Source organism: Dreissena polymorpha, chromosome 1, assembly GCF_020536995.1.
Source record: "Dreissena polymorpha isolate Duluth1 chromosome 1, UMN_Dpol_1.0, whole genome shotgun sequence".
Lineage (NCBI taxonomy): Eukaryota > Metazoa > Mollusca > Bivalvia > Myida > Dreissenidae > Dreissena > Dreissena polymorpha.
This window is the reverse complement of record NC_068355.1, coordinates 48,254,504-48,272,019: the sequence shown is the minus strand read 5'-3', so window position 1 is coordinate 48,272,019 and position 17,516 is coordinate 48,254,504. Positions and strand designations below refer to the sequence as shown.

The window sequence follows — 17,516 nt, the reverse complement described above, 5'->3', positions numbered from 1 at the left end:
GAAAGCGACCTTGTATAAACCTCTGAAGCAGCTTGATGTCCATCTATAGTTGTTATGATTGTGCTTTGCTATGTTTACATTTGGCAACGCTCCACAAACGTGAATGAGTGTCTTAAAGTTTTGTTTAAACGTAAGCAATAACGAAAATGAGCGAGAGGTAAAACTTGTACCTGCCACGTTGCGCAACGTGGCAAAAATAGACGACGAGCAGGTGTTGCAATGTGCATTCACTACTACAGTGTTAGAGACAAATATGGCCATTTTTGCTTTAATCTGCAGGTCGAATGTAACTGTGCTTATATCGCGGGCGTGAATAGATAAAATGCAATACCGGTAACTGCTTTTATCTGTTGTTATAACTGCCTTGAACCCAACGATAAAACATGTGATATGTAAGCGTCTTAACTTATCACTGACATATCCACTGATTTAGAAGTTATCTAATGGTAGATATGTTTAAACCATATTCAAAATATTGCTAAAGTAATGAATCTTTATTGGAATTTTGTATTGGAAGATAGGGACATCCAAAAGTTTCTTTCGTAATTTATGACTTCATAAGTTTGTAAAAGACCAAGGGTATTTCAAAAGATAAACATTAAAGGGGCCTTTTCACGTTTTGGTAAATTGACAAAATAAAAAAAAATGTTTCAGATTCGCTGAATTGCATTTCCGTTATAGTGATGATATTTGTAAGGAAACAGTAATACTGAACATTTGCCATGCTTTAAAATATCCATTATATGCATCTTTTGACGATTTAAAAATGTGAAAATTATAAAGCGTTGCAACGCGAAACGATTGAATAATTTGGAGATTTCTGTTGTTGTCGTTATATTTTGGGATACTACGAGGATTGCTTATATTAAGTATAAAATACATCTGTCATTGTATGAGTACGGATGGCCGAGTGGTCTAAGCAATAGACTTTCATTCCAGGAGTCAGTGGTTCGAGCCCAGTTGAGGGTTACTATTTTTTCTTTAATTTTATTCTGGTTTTTTACTGGAGCTTTTTAGATCCAATGTTTATATTTATCAAAATAAATCATTGAATGACAAACTTCAATATATGCCAACATCTGTGAAAAGACCCTTACAACCCTACGACGTGCATTTTGGTGGTCTGGTTCTTTTTTGGTCTTTAACGCACATACTTCCAAGAACTGTGTTCAATCTTACAAATACCAAAATCAAGAAAATTAAGACTAAATATAAAATCTACCCTTTTGCATGAATTTGTTGTCATTATTGAAAATAGAAACTTTCGGAACGGGTCATAATACTGATAACATGCACACACACAAACACACACGCGCACCCGGGCACGCACGCACACACACACACACTTTTTTACCTATAAGATAATAATCAATTCAATTTATGTTCGTGTGTCTTGATAATGACCTGCACTACATGTGTCTAAAGATATAATACCACTTTGTAATAAATATCGTTTTGATGCCACCTCTATTTGTTTCAAAAGAAATGTCTGCGGGGTTCACTGGCTGTAAAGCTATGGCGGTATTTGGAGTCATCATGGCGAATTATTAGCATTACTTAAAGAAGCATTTACGTATCATCGTTTACTCAAAGATGTACAAAATGTATTGCTACTTTACTTGAACGTGCCAAGTAAAGGCAATGTCGTTCTCTTTGCCATATAACCGGCATACTAAAAATGACCAGATATATCCTACACAAACCGAAACAGACCGAGACTTTTAAATACACAGTTGTTGGGCGCGTGGTCAATTCACTACCCCCGTTCATACTTTTACCCGCAGTATCACTACTACTCCACGAGAGGAAATTTGAAAACCGATAATAATCATGAAACACTTTATAATAATCATTACCAACATTTACAATGGTGCACATGTTCTTCTTCTACTTCCTTCTCGATCGCCGCTACGATCGTCTGAAGACAAAGATAAAACGGGTGGTCGTTTGTTGAACCTCCACCTGTCCGCACAGCTTTTCATGGAGGCTGACAGGTTCCGGCCATAGAGTGTTCCGTAGTGGTTGATTGTCCCTGCATGCTTAGATTATCTGTTCAGCCGTTTGGTTTGGTTCCCAACAGAGGCAATTTCGAAACGGCATGATGTGGAATCTCTCGTGTATGTAGTGGTTTAGCGTATCATGGCATTTTAACAGGTGTGTTGTATATATTAAATATGAGCATGTATTATTTGGTGCCGTTAACTGCAGGTACCTGGCCGTCACCCAGTTTGAGCCTACGGACGCTCGGAAGGCGTTCCCGTGCTTCGACGAGCCGGCGATGAAGGCCACCTTCAAGGTCACGCTTATCCGGAAGGAGTACTTCACGTCTCTGTCCAACATGAATTTAAGACGTACTTTAATAAGGTATGCAATTTTTTGGTAAATCCTATAAAATAATATAGATCTAATATAATATAAATAAGGTTAATGAAAAATGTTAAAACTAATTTTTACATTTTGTATGTCTTCTAATCATAGCACAAATAGGTATGTTAAAACAGTTGCAGTTATCTGTGTTTTTTTTTTTAAAGTTTTTAATGATCGAGATTTTAAGTATAAAATTGTTATAGAGTCATTGCGTGATCATTTATTCGTGATATTATGATGTTTTTCAGTAAATATTCGTATTTCTAAATTTAATTTCTTTCAGAAACGACAGCTTTTATGAGGATACTTTCGAGACTTCGCTCAAGATGTCCACCTACCTAGTGGCATTCTACGTCGGCAAGCTCGACAAAAACGTGACCGCCACGAAACGCGGACTACTTTACGGCGCTTGGGCCCGCCCTCAATATATCGCCCAAACCCAACTGGCTTTGGACGTGGGCATGAAAACCATCGTTAACTACGAGGACTATTTTAAAATATCGTTTCCTCTCCCGAAGCAAGGTCAGTACGAACGAAATTTTGCTCTGAACCAGTCAAATCACTGCGCGTAGGTTTAGAAAATTATATTTTCAACTCTTAATCTTTTTCATGCAGTTACGTGTACATATCAATTTATGTGTTCCATGAAGTTATCTGATGAAAATGTGCTCTACATAATGGTTAGCTATTATTATTACACAAAATTGTGTTCCTTGTCTTGAACATACGGTTGTTCTCCGTATTCAAGTCAGACTTCATATTGGGTTTCAGCCGTCGTTGTTTACCATTAAGTCATTATATTTGGCATGATAGTTATTCCGGATTTCTGACTTGGCTGCATGGAAAACTGGGGCCTTACCGAGAGACCGTCATAATGTTACTGACCATCGCCGTGCGTAACTCAAGTCGTTGTCACCATTATAGTCATTTTAAAACCCTACTTAATATTGAGCGATATTTGATAATAGAAATGCCAGCCAAACACAAAATAGCCTATGCTAAATTTAGATGTTCAAACCATACACTACAAGTTGAAACTGGCAGACATCTGAATATTACTCTCCAGAATCGCGTGTGTAATGTTTGTTCACAAATTAATATTAATATGACATTTGTGGATTGTGAATATCATGTATTTTTCCATTGTACTAAATATACAAGTATTAGAAATCAGTTTCTGTTCAACTGGTATAACTCTGGTACTGACTTGAATAACTTCTATGACTTATTGTCAACGAATGATTTTGAAACTATTAGAAAATTAGCAGTGTTTATTTTCTATCTTATGAATTCTATAAAAGACTAGATACATGTATCAACATTTACTTCAGTACAATAATAGTGTGACACAATTTTGCAGTCTCTGTATATTACATGATATGCATGTAAAAAAAATACGCAGTGTATGTTTTCTATCTTATGAATTCTAGAAAAGACTAGACACATGTATTAACATGTACATCTGTACAATATTGCAATGACACAACGTGATCATTTCTGTATATTACATGGTATGTTTGTGGAAAATTTGCAATGTATGTTCTCTATCTTGTAAATTCTAGAAAATACTAGATATACATACATGTATTAACTTTTGCATCTGAACAATATTGCTGTGGCATAGCTTTGCAATTTCTTTATGTTACATGGTGTGTATGTAGAAAATCTGTGGTGTATTTTTCATGTCTTACGAGTTCTGGAAAAGATTAGAGAATTATTGTCTGTATAATATCACTATGACGTAACTTTGTAATTTCTATATATTACATGATATGTATGTAGAAAATCTGCAGTGTATGTTTTCGTTCCTATGAATTCTGGAAAAGGGACTAGATACATGTGCTAACATTTACATTTGAATAATACCACTAACACACAACTTCCTGTACATTTCATGATATGTATTTTGGGCCGGAGGCCTCTGTTTCTTTAATAAAAAGTTGACTTGACTTGACTTGACTTGTTAAAACCGGATGTACAATCAGACGCCAACCGGCAGATAGTCGCCATGGTCGTTACGTATGAGTTGGCGCACCAGCTTGGACAAAACTTGTTTTATTGTATCATAATTGTTTAACAAGTAAAAGTGAAATGTTGACCGACAAACCAACGCTAGTTTTTTATGATGTTAGTGGAAACAATTGGTAGACTTTGACGGACCTTTCTATAGTAAATTTATAATTTTAATAGCTGTACAATAACTTTCATGATTTGCTGATGATTTTAACCGTTCGGCCATGAACCAACATGGCGGTTTGAAACTAAAAGTAACTATAAAATATGCGCGTACAAACAACTTATACGTATATGTCAAGACATTTGATCAAAGAGCGTTAACAAATCACTTATAAACTAGTAAACAATGAACACGCGTAGCTCAGCAGATTATTAAGTCTTTATATCAAGAAATCTTTCAGTTTGTGATGCAAGCACCAAATTTGGCACATATACTCTTCAGTAACTATAGATTTGATAAAGCACGTTAGCCAATACAACATTTCAAAATGGCGTCCGTTTTCAAGATGGCCGCCGTCAGGATTGAAAAAAGAAAAAAAAAGAAAAGAATTCTCTGAAAGGTTTTACTGCTGTGAATATTACTTGATTTTGATTTCGTACACAACAATTTGACTAGTTTGAATTTAAATTCAGACATTGTTTAAGTTTAATATAGTACACACAAATCCAACATGGCTTCAAAAATGGCCGCCAAGATGGCCGCAAAAACCTATATATGATCATAGTTATGTAACTATCCACTCAAATTTGATGACTTTGGTGTCTATACCAAGGTTTCAGGGGGGCAAAGAACTCATTTATTTCGTCAGACAATGTGTAAGTTAATAATGTCACACAGAAATCCAACATGGTGTCCAAAAAGGCTGCCAAGATGGCCGCCAAAACATATTAATGATCATAACTATGTTACTTTCCACTCAATTTTAGATCTAGATTTTGGTGTCTATAGATAGGTTTCAGCGGGCAAAGAACACATAAACGTCATCAGACATTTTTTAAGTTTATTATATATCACACAAATCCAAAATGGCCACCAAGATGGCCGTCAAAACCTGTTTATGATCATAAAATATGACTATGTAACTGTCCACTCAAATTTGATTAATTGGGTGTCTATACCCAGGTTTCAGGGAGAAAAGAACACATAAATTTATATCATCAGACAAAATGTAAGCTAATTATGTTACACTCACATCCAACACGGCGATCAAAATGGCCATTAACACAATACGAAGGACCACATGTCCATAACTCGTCACTCAAAAGTTATGGTTGTTACGAAAAACGCCATAGTTTAGGAGACAAGGAACACTTTAATCGAGTTGAGGTTATCATTAAGCAGTTGAATAATCATAAACTCTAATTTATGACATTTGGAAGAGAGAATGAACTAGCACATGACTTCAAAATAGGATCAGGTTTTACTAACTTCTGTAGACTTCATTTTTTACCGTTGCTGAAAATCATTGAATATTAATTACAGCATGAGTTCTTCCAAAATGTTAATATTATACACGTTTTGTTCCTTTGACTATTTTTTTTACATCAAAGCAGAAGTAGATGGTCTTATTGCCCCTTTCGGAGTAAGGCAGGATCTAGATGAGCAAATCTATATCCTCGCACACCAACTGTGTGGTGCTACGACGGGAACGTTATACTGTTTCTTTAACAATTTCAACGCCTGTATCCACTGAAGACAGTACAACATAGCATCCCATTTAAGGCAGAGTTGTGCTGATCAGAACAATCATGCCGGACTTGTTTCTGTCACGAGACAAACATTCTTCCTTGTTTACATGAGCATTCTGTTTCTTTGCTGAAACTCACAATATATTTCACGTTTGTTTCATCCTCTCCGGATGCGTGTTGTCTCTGTTATAATGACCGTCTTCGTAGCCATCAAACCCCACTGTCGCTTGTCCGTAATGCATTTTCTACGAATCTACATAAGACTCGGCTATAGAGTTCTATAAGTCGCCGTTCTCCATGGTCAAGGATGCAGCAAAGTGCTACCATCATGCATCTGTTTCATGAATACAGTTCATCTCAGCCTCACGTGATGTGTCTATAGCATACTCTCAAATTGCCTGAGCGATCTGAGGCTTTTCTGCTGTACACAGTATGTTCTTGGTTTCAAAGAAGACAGCAGGATGGGAGCTCAGTTCAAAAGACAATACGACTGCAAGGGAAGGATCTCCAGATTTTGACACCACCAGGAAACGCTGAAACTGAAGAGCCGGATAAAAAGCACGGTCAGAAGCGATCTTAACAGCCAAGCTATTCGCAAGAGCTTTGGCTCTGTATTTACTCGTGAATTTATAAGCAAAGACCGACTTTTCTATGATATCTCTTATGATCGTTTTCCCAACCGCCTCAACTGCATGAACATTCACATCTGACCCAGCCACTATCTTATTAACCATGTTTATCAGAGTAGGGTTAGCTGTGTATGGAGAGCAGGTTGTAATATGTGTCTGCATTTTCTTTAGATCAAAAGAATCCCCTTTGATGCACGCCTCAGTTGAATCTTTGTGTTGTGGAATTGACGTATAGGTCAGATCTGTGAAATCCTGCATCCCACTGTTGTGCTCGGATGATGCAGATAGGGTCCAAGGGGTTTGCATTTCCTCGGCCATTTCACTGCCGCGAGTTAGACCACATGTGCTCTATAAACACATCATCAATGTGTGCAAAATGACAAGATCACGTCCTAGCCTAGCATAGCACTGATGGCTCCTACGAACAACGTGAAAACCAATACCGAACTTTCTATAAACGTCTGGGTGCGTTTTCTCTAGGTCGCTTATTTGCAGCAAATATGGATAGCAAATCGGGCACTGCCAGCTAATGCATCAGCCAACACCCTGTACGATATGCTTTAATCAACACCCTTGAATTGTTAATCATAAGCTGATAATTCAGCCATACTATGCTTGTCTTTGAGGTCTGGGCAAGTTCAGGTTTCTTCTTCTCTGTAGCCCTCTCGGGTTTGATATAAATCGCATAAAATATAATCTGCTAGCGTCATTTTTCCCCTAAGAAGGGAAGAGTACAAATCCTTTGCATGATATAGCAGTATATGAATGTCTGGATCTTCCTGGGTCATTTCGGCTGTAAGCTGGTTGTGAATGTACTTTTCAACAAGATGATGGTCCCGTGAAGCTCTCTGGACAGTTTATTGTGTCACAATGTGGACATTTTTTTTAACAGTTTCTCTATAGACTGCCTCAAGAAGGTTTTTGAGAGCGGTTTGCTAACCCCCCCCCCCCCAACACCGCAAGTTCATACGTTTATGAAACATCCCAAATTCTAATCAACGCTTTAAACTACTTTGTGGCGCATCAGTGATGATTTCGGCAGCCTTCCAGCACAAGGGTTGGTCAAACATTACAATGGTGTGAAGGTTGTGACAAGGTTGCAAACTAAGGCTTATGTTGACAGAATGCACGCTTTGTCCCCATTGTACATATTAATCATAGGCAAGAATTTGAATGACAATTGCACCCCAGGGTAATGTATTTTCTGGTGCAAGATACGCATCATTCCCTGCAAATTCAGTGTTGCCTGAAGCTGAAAAATATCGATCCTCTTGTCAAAATCCAAAATTCACGGCAGGTCCAAACTATGGCGTTTCACATAACAAGCACCACGTCAAAAAGTAATGGACTTGTGGTCCTTCATATTGTGTCGTTTCACGCCATGTGAGATTTCTGTGTAAAATAATACACTTAAACTATGTCTGACAATCGTAATGTGTTCTTTGCCCCTCGAAACCTTGGTATAGAAACCAAAATCATCAATTGTGAGTGGAAAGTTACAAAGTTATGATCATTAATAGATTTTGGTGGCCATCTTGGAGGCCATTTTGGACGCCATGTTGGATTTGTGTGTAATATAATAGACTTCAACTATGTCTGATGATCTTAATGTGTTCTTTTCCCCTTGAAACCTATGTATAGAAACCAAAATCATCAATTGTGAGTGGAAAGTTACAAAGTTATGATCATTAATAGATTTTGGCGGCCATCTTGGAGGCCATTTTGGATGCCATGTTGGATTTGAGTGTACTATTGTAAACTTAAACAATGTCTGATGATCTTTATGTGTTCTTTGCCCCTTGAAATCTAGGTACAGACACCAAATTCATCAAATTTGAGTGGACAGTTACATAGTTATGATCATTAATATGTTTTGGTGGCCATCCTGGTGCCCATTTTGGACGCCATGTTGGATTTGTGTGTAATATAATAAACTTAAACAATGTATGATGATCTTAATTAAGTTTTTTTTGCCCCTTGAAACCTATGTATAGCCACCAAAATAATCAAATTTGAGTGGATATTTACATAGTCATGATCATTTATAGGTTTTGGTGGCCATCTTGGCGACCAATCGACGCCATGTTGGATTTGTGTGTACTTTTGTAAACTTAAACAATGTCTGAATATCTATATGTGTTCTTCGCCCCTCGAAACTTAGGTATAGACAACAAATTCATCAAATTTGAGTGTATAGTTACATAGTTATGATCATCAATAGGAAATTGGCGGCCATCTTGGCAGCCATCTTGAAAAAAAAAACACTTTCCGGAGGTACGATTGTGGTAAACTTTTGATATGTTTTTAAGGATCTTTTACCCTACCAAGATCAGTTAAAATACCCTTTGTAGCAAGTTTTTGGTGGTGGAAGGTATTATTTTCATATAATGACCCTACTAGTACTTCTTGCTAAAAAGAGAGTATTGGCGGCCATCTTGAAAAAATGCTGCCATTTTGAATTTTCAAGTGGCTAACGTGCTTTTTGAAGAAAGGGGTATCTAAAGGTAATTTATGCCAAATTTCATGCTTGCATCACTAACTAAAGATTTTTTAAATAATCAGCGCAGCTAGCGTACTCGGATTTTTTTTTTTAAAAAGCACACCTTTTTAAAAGCTCAAAGCTATTTCTCTATTTTGCTTTGTTTTCATAGACATGATTGCGATCCCCGACTTCGCGGCGGGCGCTATGGAGAGCTGGGGCCTTATCACGTACCGCGAGACCGCCATGTTGTTCAACCCGGAAGTGTCGTCAGAGGCCAACCGACAGAGGGTGGTCACGCACGAACTCGCACACCAGGTTGAGGCCGTGAAACACCACATGAAAACAATAAATAATACAATCCTAAAAGCAGCATTCCATGTTTTGGTTGTTATTGTTATTGTTGTTCAGTCGAGAAGGATTTAAAAGAATTTTTGCCGAGCTTCATTTATAATTGAATTTATGGATAGGTGGTTATATTAAACTTGTATCAGAAATATGGTTTTAGTGATAATGTATTTCAAGACTACTCGTTAATGCTATCGAAACATAATAATGGCCATTTAAAAAAATGCTCGATTGTATACTCGTGGAATGCATATTTATTGCACTAATATATCTTTCTCACTGATAACTTCATATGGTATTATAACAACGGCAATATCACAATATTTAAGAGTGAACATTATTATATTGGTGTTTCAGTGGTTCGGTGACCTGGTAACCATGGCCTGGTGGGACGACCTGTGGCTCAACGAGGGGTTCGCCAGATTTGTGCAGTACCTGGGCACAGACAAACTGTTTCCGGACTGGCAGATGGTGAGCTCTATATGTAGCCTTCATATACATGCACTTTATTGTTCGATAGTCTTCAGACCATTAACTTCCTCTCTCTATAGGCGCAGTATGCTGTCCCAAGCCCGTCACATGTTTGCTCTTTGAGTCTTTAAGTCTTAGACACGGCACGTACTCGCTAGCTCTATCTCTTTTTTATTATTTAATAATCACCTACGAGGTGACGTTCGGAAAAAGAAACAGGTTAAATATCGTATACAAATGAGAGAGGTAGAGCTACAGTAAGCATTTCCAAGCAGGGTGGATGTCCGTATGAATGCCGTTGACTGCGGTTCATGTTCGATAAAGTCACTAGATAATTATCAGCTACATGTACCGTTATTATTGTTGCCATTCAACACTTAATTCAATGTTTGCAGTGGGACCAGTTTATTCTTCTAGAATTACACCGCGCTTTCGAACTCGACGCTCTTGTGACGTCACATCCGATATACGTACCAGTAAACGACCCCGTGGAAATAAACGAGATATTTGACACAATTTCATATAGCAAGGTAACTTTTTATTTGATTCGGGCTTCCTAATAACCGTATGGATATTCTTACCTAATTACATGGGGCTACGAATGCGTTAAAAAACATGACCAATAGGACCGAATTAGGCAAATAAGGAACCCTTGCCGAATATTAAAAACGGGAAATAGGCTGATAACAGGTAAATGTTTCTTTTGTGACAATACCCGAATTTCAGCAGATTAAAAAGTATTGAATTCAAACACATATGGTCAGTTTAAACCTATTTGTTTAGCTCGATTGCATCGAAACCCTAAGGCTTATTTTAAGCGCGTCCGTTTGCCAGAACTAGTAACTAATGAATATATAGGAGATAGAAAGACCGCTTCGACCGTTTTGATCGAATCCGTGACCATCCGGTCGCACAGGCCAAGCAAAGACGGCACTTTTCACCTAGACTGTTGTTGATGGATTTTTGCTAAGAAGAGACTTCATTTAAACTATAAATACATAATAGTGAAAAGTGTCGTCCCTAGTTAGACTGACAGGTGCGGACTGCACAGGATAATCTGGTTCGAGTCTTTACGCAAATGCATTTTACACGGTTTTCCTAGAGCAAAGATTTTATTGATAATGTGTGAGTGTTGCAGGGAGGTTCCATCATCCGCATGATGCGATTCATTCTGGGGCCGGAGACTTTCAAGAAAGGACTCACGGTACATCAACACTGCAGCCGACACCGAAACATTTTGAAATATATAGGCTTCACAATGTACGATCTCTCATCGCAACCATCATTGAAATACACAGGCTTCACATTATACGATCTCTCATCGCAACCATCATTGAAATACACAGGCTTCACATTATACGATCTCTCATCGCAACCATCATTGAAATACACAGGCTTCACATTATACGATCTCTCATCGAAACCATCATTGAAATACACAGGCTTCACAATGTACGATCTCTCATCGCAACCATCATTGAAATACACAGGCTTCACATTATACGATCTCTCAGCGCAAACATCATTGAAATACATAGGCTTCACATTATATGATCTCTCATCGCAAACATCATTGAATTACACAAGCTTAACATTATACGATCACTCACGATCCTGTTCAAGTCTAACACTATACATTCAACCGAATCATTATACGACCCTGATACTTCTGCCACTGCAACTAGAACTGCTACCATCAGCAACATAATAGACCCACTTGCTCCATACAACCCCTTTCATAAATACCGCTGTAACACTATAATTATAATATCCACTAGATCAATACAACATTGTCTTCATGCATGTCTATCACTTAACCACGACATACATGTATATAATTTTACATTTTCTTCTAGTCGTCCACAGTGTCAACATTTTAATAAATGTTTCCCCATTTTGCAGCGGTACTTGAATGATCACCGATATCGGAACGCACACAAAGAAGATCTTTGGACCGCTCTTAATCAGGTATTTTAACGATAAACAAGCCGCTGTTACAAGCAAATGCTCACGCGTTTACACTACGCCGCGAATGATTTTGAATTTGGATGGTAGCTATGTTAGTAATGCATCATCGCTCAAAGCTTTACAAACGTATTATTATTTTTCCGACTTTCCAATTATCAACATATATGTAACAATTTTAATAGTTGTCGGGAATGTTATCAGCATATAACACGGGGTGAAATCATCGCAATGCAATTTAAAAAAAATGATTCAAACGGTGAGTACGATTTTGTTGTTTACGTTTCCCGAAGACATACATACCTTTAAAAAAACAACAACGGGAAATGCTATTCGATACAAATATTAATATTGCTTACTATTCTGGCAAAATTCTTGGGCAGTACTCACCGTTTGCATCCATTTTTAGCTCGGCTGTTTTCGGAGAAAACCCGAGGTATTGTCATAGCCAGCTCGTCGTCCGCGTCGTGCTTAAACCTTAACATTTTGTCAAGGTTTTGAACATTGGCTCTAAAATCAAAGTGCTTCAACCTACAACTTTGAAACTTCACCGTGACCTCTAAAAATTATTCTGACAAGCTTTCATTTATTCAAAACTTCAACCGCAGCCGAGCGTGGCACCCGTCATGCGGTGCTCTTGTTTGAAAATGCCACCACAACGGAAGCTGCATTGCGACATTTTACGCACATAACACGAACGTAATGGTCGCAATGATTCACCCTGTGATATAAGTTAAAACACTCATTACTGCTTTTTTCCTCTTAGCAATCAGTCGTAAACGGCAAGCCGGTGGATGTGCGGGGTATCATGGATACATGGATAGAGCAGATGAACTACCCTGTCGTCATGGTTACCAAGATAGGCGGCAACATCCGCCTTCAGCAGAAGAGATTCCTGCAGAACAAGCGCGCGAACGAGACCGGAAAATACACGTCCCGCTATGGGCAAGTAATCGTTCAAAAAAGCTTATGGTGTGATCTTCTTTTATGTTCTTTAATGCAGCGAAGCATGGTGGATCTCTGCGCGTCTCAAACTAATCAATATGGTTGATTCGTACATTTTTTTGTTTGAAATGACATTTAAAAAGATGAAATATTCATTCTATGGACGATTGGTACAGTTTTAGTATTGGGTATTGTCGACGTTTTGTGAGCCAGACACAAGCGTCAGAATAAGGGGTCCCCCCAAATCCACGATGGTCGCCAATTACATCTTACTCAAACTAAAAATAGCATAAGTGATTAAAAGCAATGAAGCAGCCATTATCGTAGGTCATGATAGGAAATTATGGTTTTCGCTCTTAGTTTAAACATATCTATTTTAGCTCGATTGCATCTAAAGCATCAGGCTTATAGAAACGCTCTCGATTCCGTTTCTTTGGCCTATGACCAGTACTTGGTGTCTTTTGGGGAAAATCGAGAGAACGCTCCCCGATCGAACCCGTGACCTCCCGATCGCTAGGCGGACACCACGTCCATTACGCCACGGCTAACTTGCCATTTTCGCTTTTGATGGTACATGCGTTGCCCGTGTACTTCGCAGGTACCGCTAGGAGATCCCGTTTACGTACACAAGCAGCAGACAACCCACCTTTCAGGAGAACGTGACCGCAATAACATGGTTTCATGCCAACGAGACCATTATAGGTACGCCATTGATTTGGAATGTTCTGTTAATCATATTAATTGTGTTACATTTTAAATTTTATATTCGAATATTTCAAACTACTAGTATCTAAATATGACGACAGACTGCATAGGGAAATTAATAATAATTCACTCACACTGTTTTGTCATTATACATCTTAAACGGTATAAAATTGCACATTCTTGATAGTGAAACAGCAACATTGAAAACAAAGTAAAATATAAATTTTACAGAATAGTCTCCTAAGGAACATCGCCAGCAGTAAACTGCAAAGTTCATAATGTACCAATGGTTTAAGAACGTAAGTTTTTAATTGAAATATTTCAACACCAGAAATACCCCTTGCTGGTGGCGCTCTGTCGGACGAGGACTGGTTGCTAGGCAATGTCATTCAGCTGGGTTTCTACCGCGTCAACTACGACGAGGTTAACTGGCGGGCACTGGTCAGGCAACTCAAGACAAAACACACGGTGCAGTTTAATCAAGTGCAATCGAAACTTATTGAATATATTAGTTGTACATGTTAACGTCACAAAATGAGTTATTTAACCTTTTTTTATACGTTATATGCAATTAACCAATTCAAAACCTTAAGACTCGCGTCTAAATACGCATTCAAATTGCAGGAGCTTTTAAAAAAATTGACCAAATGATCAGCATATATTATGGTATTAATTTTAACATAGATGTACATGTGGATTTATGTGAAAGCAAACTAAACAAGAGCTCCGCGGTCGGAGACAAATGCCCCCCCCCCCCCTTCCCCTAAAAAAAGAGAAGAAAAAAAAACAAAAACAACAACAACAGGGCCTTGACACAGGATTTTTTGCAACAAAGCTGACCATAAGGGTTTATCTTATCACATTAGTGTGACTTAGTCACTTAAATAAGTTTTTAGTTGACACAGAATTATGCACGTCTGTTAAATCATCGTTTTAGTAAATGGGTTGAGAATAGTATCGTATTATAACTAGGGGTTATCTACTGTCCAAGGCCAATGCACATGTGAAGTATCAAGCCAATCGGTCATTCGTTGACGAGTTATTGATCGGAAACAATGTTCAGACTTATTGTCTAAGTGACCTTAATCTTTGACCTAGTGACCCCAATTTCAATAAAGGTCATCTACTGTCCAAGGCCAATGCACATGGGAAGTATCAAGTCAATCAGTCAATTAATTGACGAGTTATTGATCGGAAACGAATTTCACACTTATTGTGACTGTGACCTTGACCTTTGACCTAGTGACCCCAATTTCGATAGGGGCCATCTACTGTTCAATGCCAATGCCTGTGTGAAGTATCAAGCCAATCAGTCAATTCGTTGACAAGTAATTGATCGGAAACAAACTGGTGTACCGACAGACAGACATACCGACCGATTTCTAGCAAAACAATATAACCCCTCTTCTTCAGACATAATAAGGAAAACTTTGAAATTTTTTATTATAAGTTTGTATGAATTAATTAAATTTTTATTCGCAACGCTTGTTGATTTTACTGTATCTACTTTCAGGTCATTTCGAACATCAATCGCGCACAAATTATCAACGACGCATGGAGTTTATCTAAGTATGACTACGGTTATATTAGTTAACAAAATGTTTTTTTAACAGTGTCTGTAATAGCAAACTACAGACTACAGTCCGACACTGCATGCTTTAATATGAATCATGACAGATTTTGAAAAAAAATAACAATTACTCTCAAAATAAAACTATTAGAAGATAACTGCTCAAAAGTATGCCAACATTTTCTTTGCGAAGGGCGTTCGAGTTATCCACGGCTATAGCACTGAGCACATTGGAGTACCTGGAGCAGGAAGTCGATTACGTCCCTTGGCTGGCGGCCCGGACACAGCTTGACTACCTGAACAACATGCTCCGAAGAACGGACATGTACGGGTCATTTAAGGTAGACATACACAACAGTTGGTTTGGTTCGATCAACGCATGATCGCTTTGTGTTTTAATTGGGGAAAAAACACAATGATTAAGATAATATATATATATTATATAGAATATCACTTGAATTATATCACTAATTGCAAGTCTCCTCCATGCAGAGATTTTACTAATTCCGAGCAAAGGACAGGTTACCACCACTGCGAAGAGTTTGATTGAGAATACTAATTGGAGTCAGTAACACGATAGAAATGTCATATTATCGACCATGATCCGCGTCATGCGAAAATGGGTCTAATGTCATATTCGGCAAGCGTTACCTTAAACCAGCCTACGCATTCGCACAGTCTGGTCCGGAGCTTGCCTCTGTGCTATTAATCCATTTTGGCACGATGTGGATCAATATATTGTTTCAAAATGGTATAACCTACCCGAAACTCGTGGACGAATTTTCAGTCGTTTATGCGGTCTACGCTTGCCGAGCCTTTCCGCTATTATGGGATCGACGACAGCAACGCCACGCACGTGGAATCGTAAGTAATATATTCAAATGATGTTTCATTTCTAGCAAACCCTACACTGTGTGCGACTGACATTTGAAATGTAGTTAAATGTTAACAATTAACAACGACTCAAGTCTACGAAACTTCAAAAGAGAAGATATACGCAGTGCTCAAACGAATAAAAACAAACAACAACCAGAGCGTATGCGTTCCATGACGTAGTAGTATTGACTTAAACAGGAAGTGAGCAATGAACGTTCTTACCTATTGGACCTATTGTCGACTGGGCTGTATTTTTCCATGCATTTTTAGCTTTTGTATGTGATGTTTTCAAATAAAGGTTGTTTAGTTTTGCATTACCAATGCATGCATGTCCTTTTTTAAAGCACTATCATTCCTGTTAAAGTATCTGTAGTTACATGATACTACATATTAATAAACAGAAGTTCGGTAACCACGATATATTATTCTTCAGACTTACTCGGAATCTGGTTGCGGATCTCGCGTGCTCCTACGGTCTCCAGGAGTGTGTCTCGGAAGCCTCGAGATTGTACGAGATGTGGATGGGAGATCCAGGAAACAATCCGTGAGCAGAAACAAAACGACTGCTCAGAGACATAGAACTTTATAGACGAATGAGTGAATTTTTAATTCGCGGAATCATTGATATTTCTATTGCTGAGCATTTTCATGATTATGTGTCAACAAGTTAAGCAGATTGTTCGTTTTTTTTAACAAACCAACCTTGTGATGGTAGTAATTGAGTATTAAACAATATTCGCGTTATTTTAAGAGTACTTCACACGTGTCTACAGAGTATCCACGTGAGTAGCTTCTATGCTATATTAAATCCACAGTTAAACGGTTGTTCGAACCGAAGTTCATAGATTGACAACGTCACACACTTCACTATGTTCTTCTATTGTCACATTGATTGGCCTGTCCACAACTTAAACAAACTTCCTGTGTTCATTTCCGACCAGGATCGACCCTGATCTACGCTCGGCGGTCTACTGCACTGCCATAGCGGCGGGTGGGGAGAGGGAGTGGCAGTTCGCGCTCGACATGTACATGGCGGCAGAGGTCGCAACCGAGAAGGTCACCTTGACTTTCGCCCTCGCCTGCACGCGCGAAACGTGGCTCCTCAGAAGGCGAGTTGATAATTTCATAACAATCACAGCGTCACGACTCACGAATATCATCGGGATGGCATCACGTTCTGTTTGTTGTAACTATTACATTCATAAATAAGGTTTATATTGGTTGGAAATTATTTTATTTCCACTTCTGAATATTTTTTTAAATATACTAGTACATGTATATTGATTGAACTTAGTACATGTGAACATTGTCTTCGTCCTGTTTTTTACTACATCTTTAAACTATCGCATACACATGTTTGTCTGAGTCAGTCCTTTAAAATACGTGTATTTATTTCTGATGGATTTACTCTAAACAAGTTTTATATAGTGATGTCTGCTATTTGATATTTCTTGTA

At 38.2% G+C, this 17,516-nt stretch overlaps 1 protein-coding gene across 1 annotated transcript in view; it reads left to right on the top strand.

Moving 5' to 3' along the window:
- Window positions 1-17,516, top strand: part of LOC127872833 (uncharacterized) — a 129,842-nt gene that overhangs the window by 85,952 nt on the left and 26,374 nt on the right. The window contains 15 exon segments of the mRNA XM_052416292.1: window positions 2,209-2,364; window positions 2,651-2,889; window positions 9,353-9,498; window positions 9,886-9,999; window positions 10,395-10,529; window positions 11,138-11,203; window positions 11,902-11,967; window positions 12,731-13,012; window positions 13,563-13,611; window positions 13,946-14,082; window positions 15,128-15,183; window positions 15,378-15,525; window positions 15,972-16,048; window positions 16,494-16,604; window positions 17,002-17,169. Of these exon segments, the coding sequence (XP_052272252.1) occupies window positions 2,209-2,364; window positions 2,651-2,889; window positions 9,353-9,498; window positions 9,886-9,999; window positions 10,395-10,529; window positions 11,138-11,203; window positions 11,902-11,967; window positions 12,731-13,012; window positions 13,563-13,611; window positions 13,946-14,082; window positions 15,128-15,183; window positions 15,378-15,525; window positions 15,972-16,048; window positions 16,494-16,604; window positions 17,002-17,169 (1,950 nt within the window).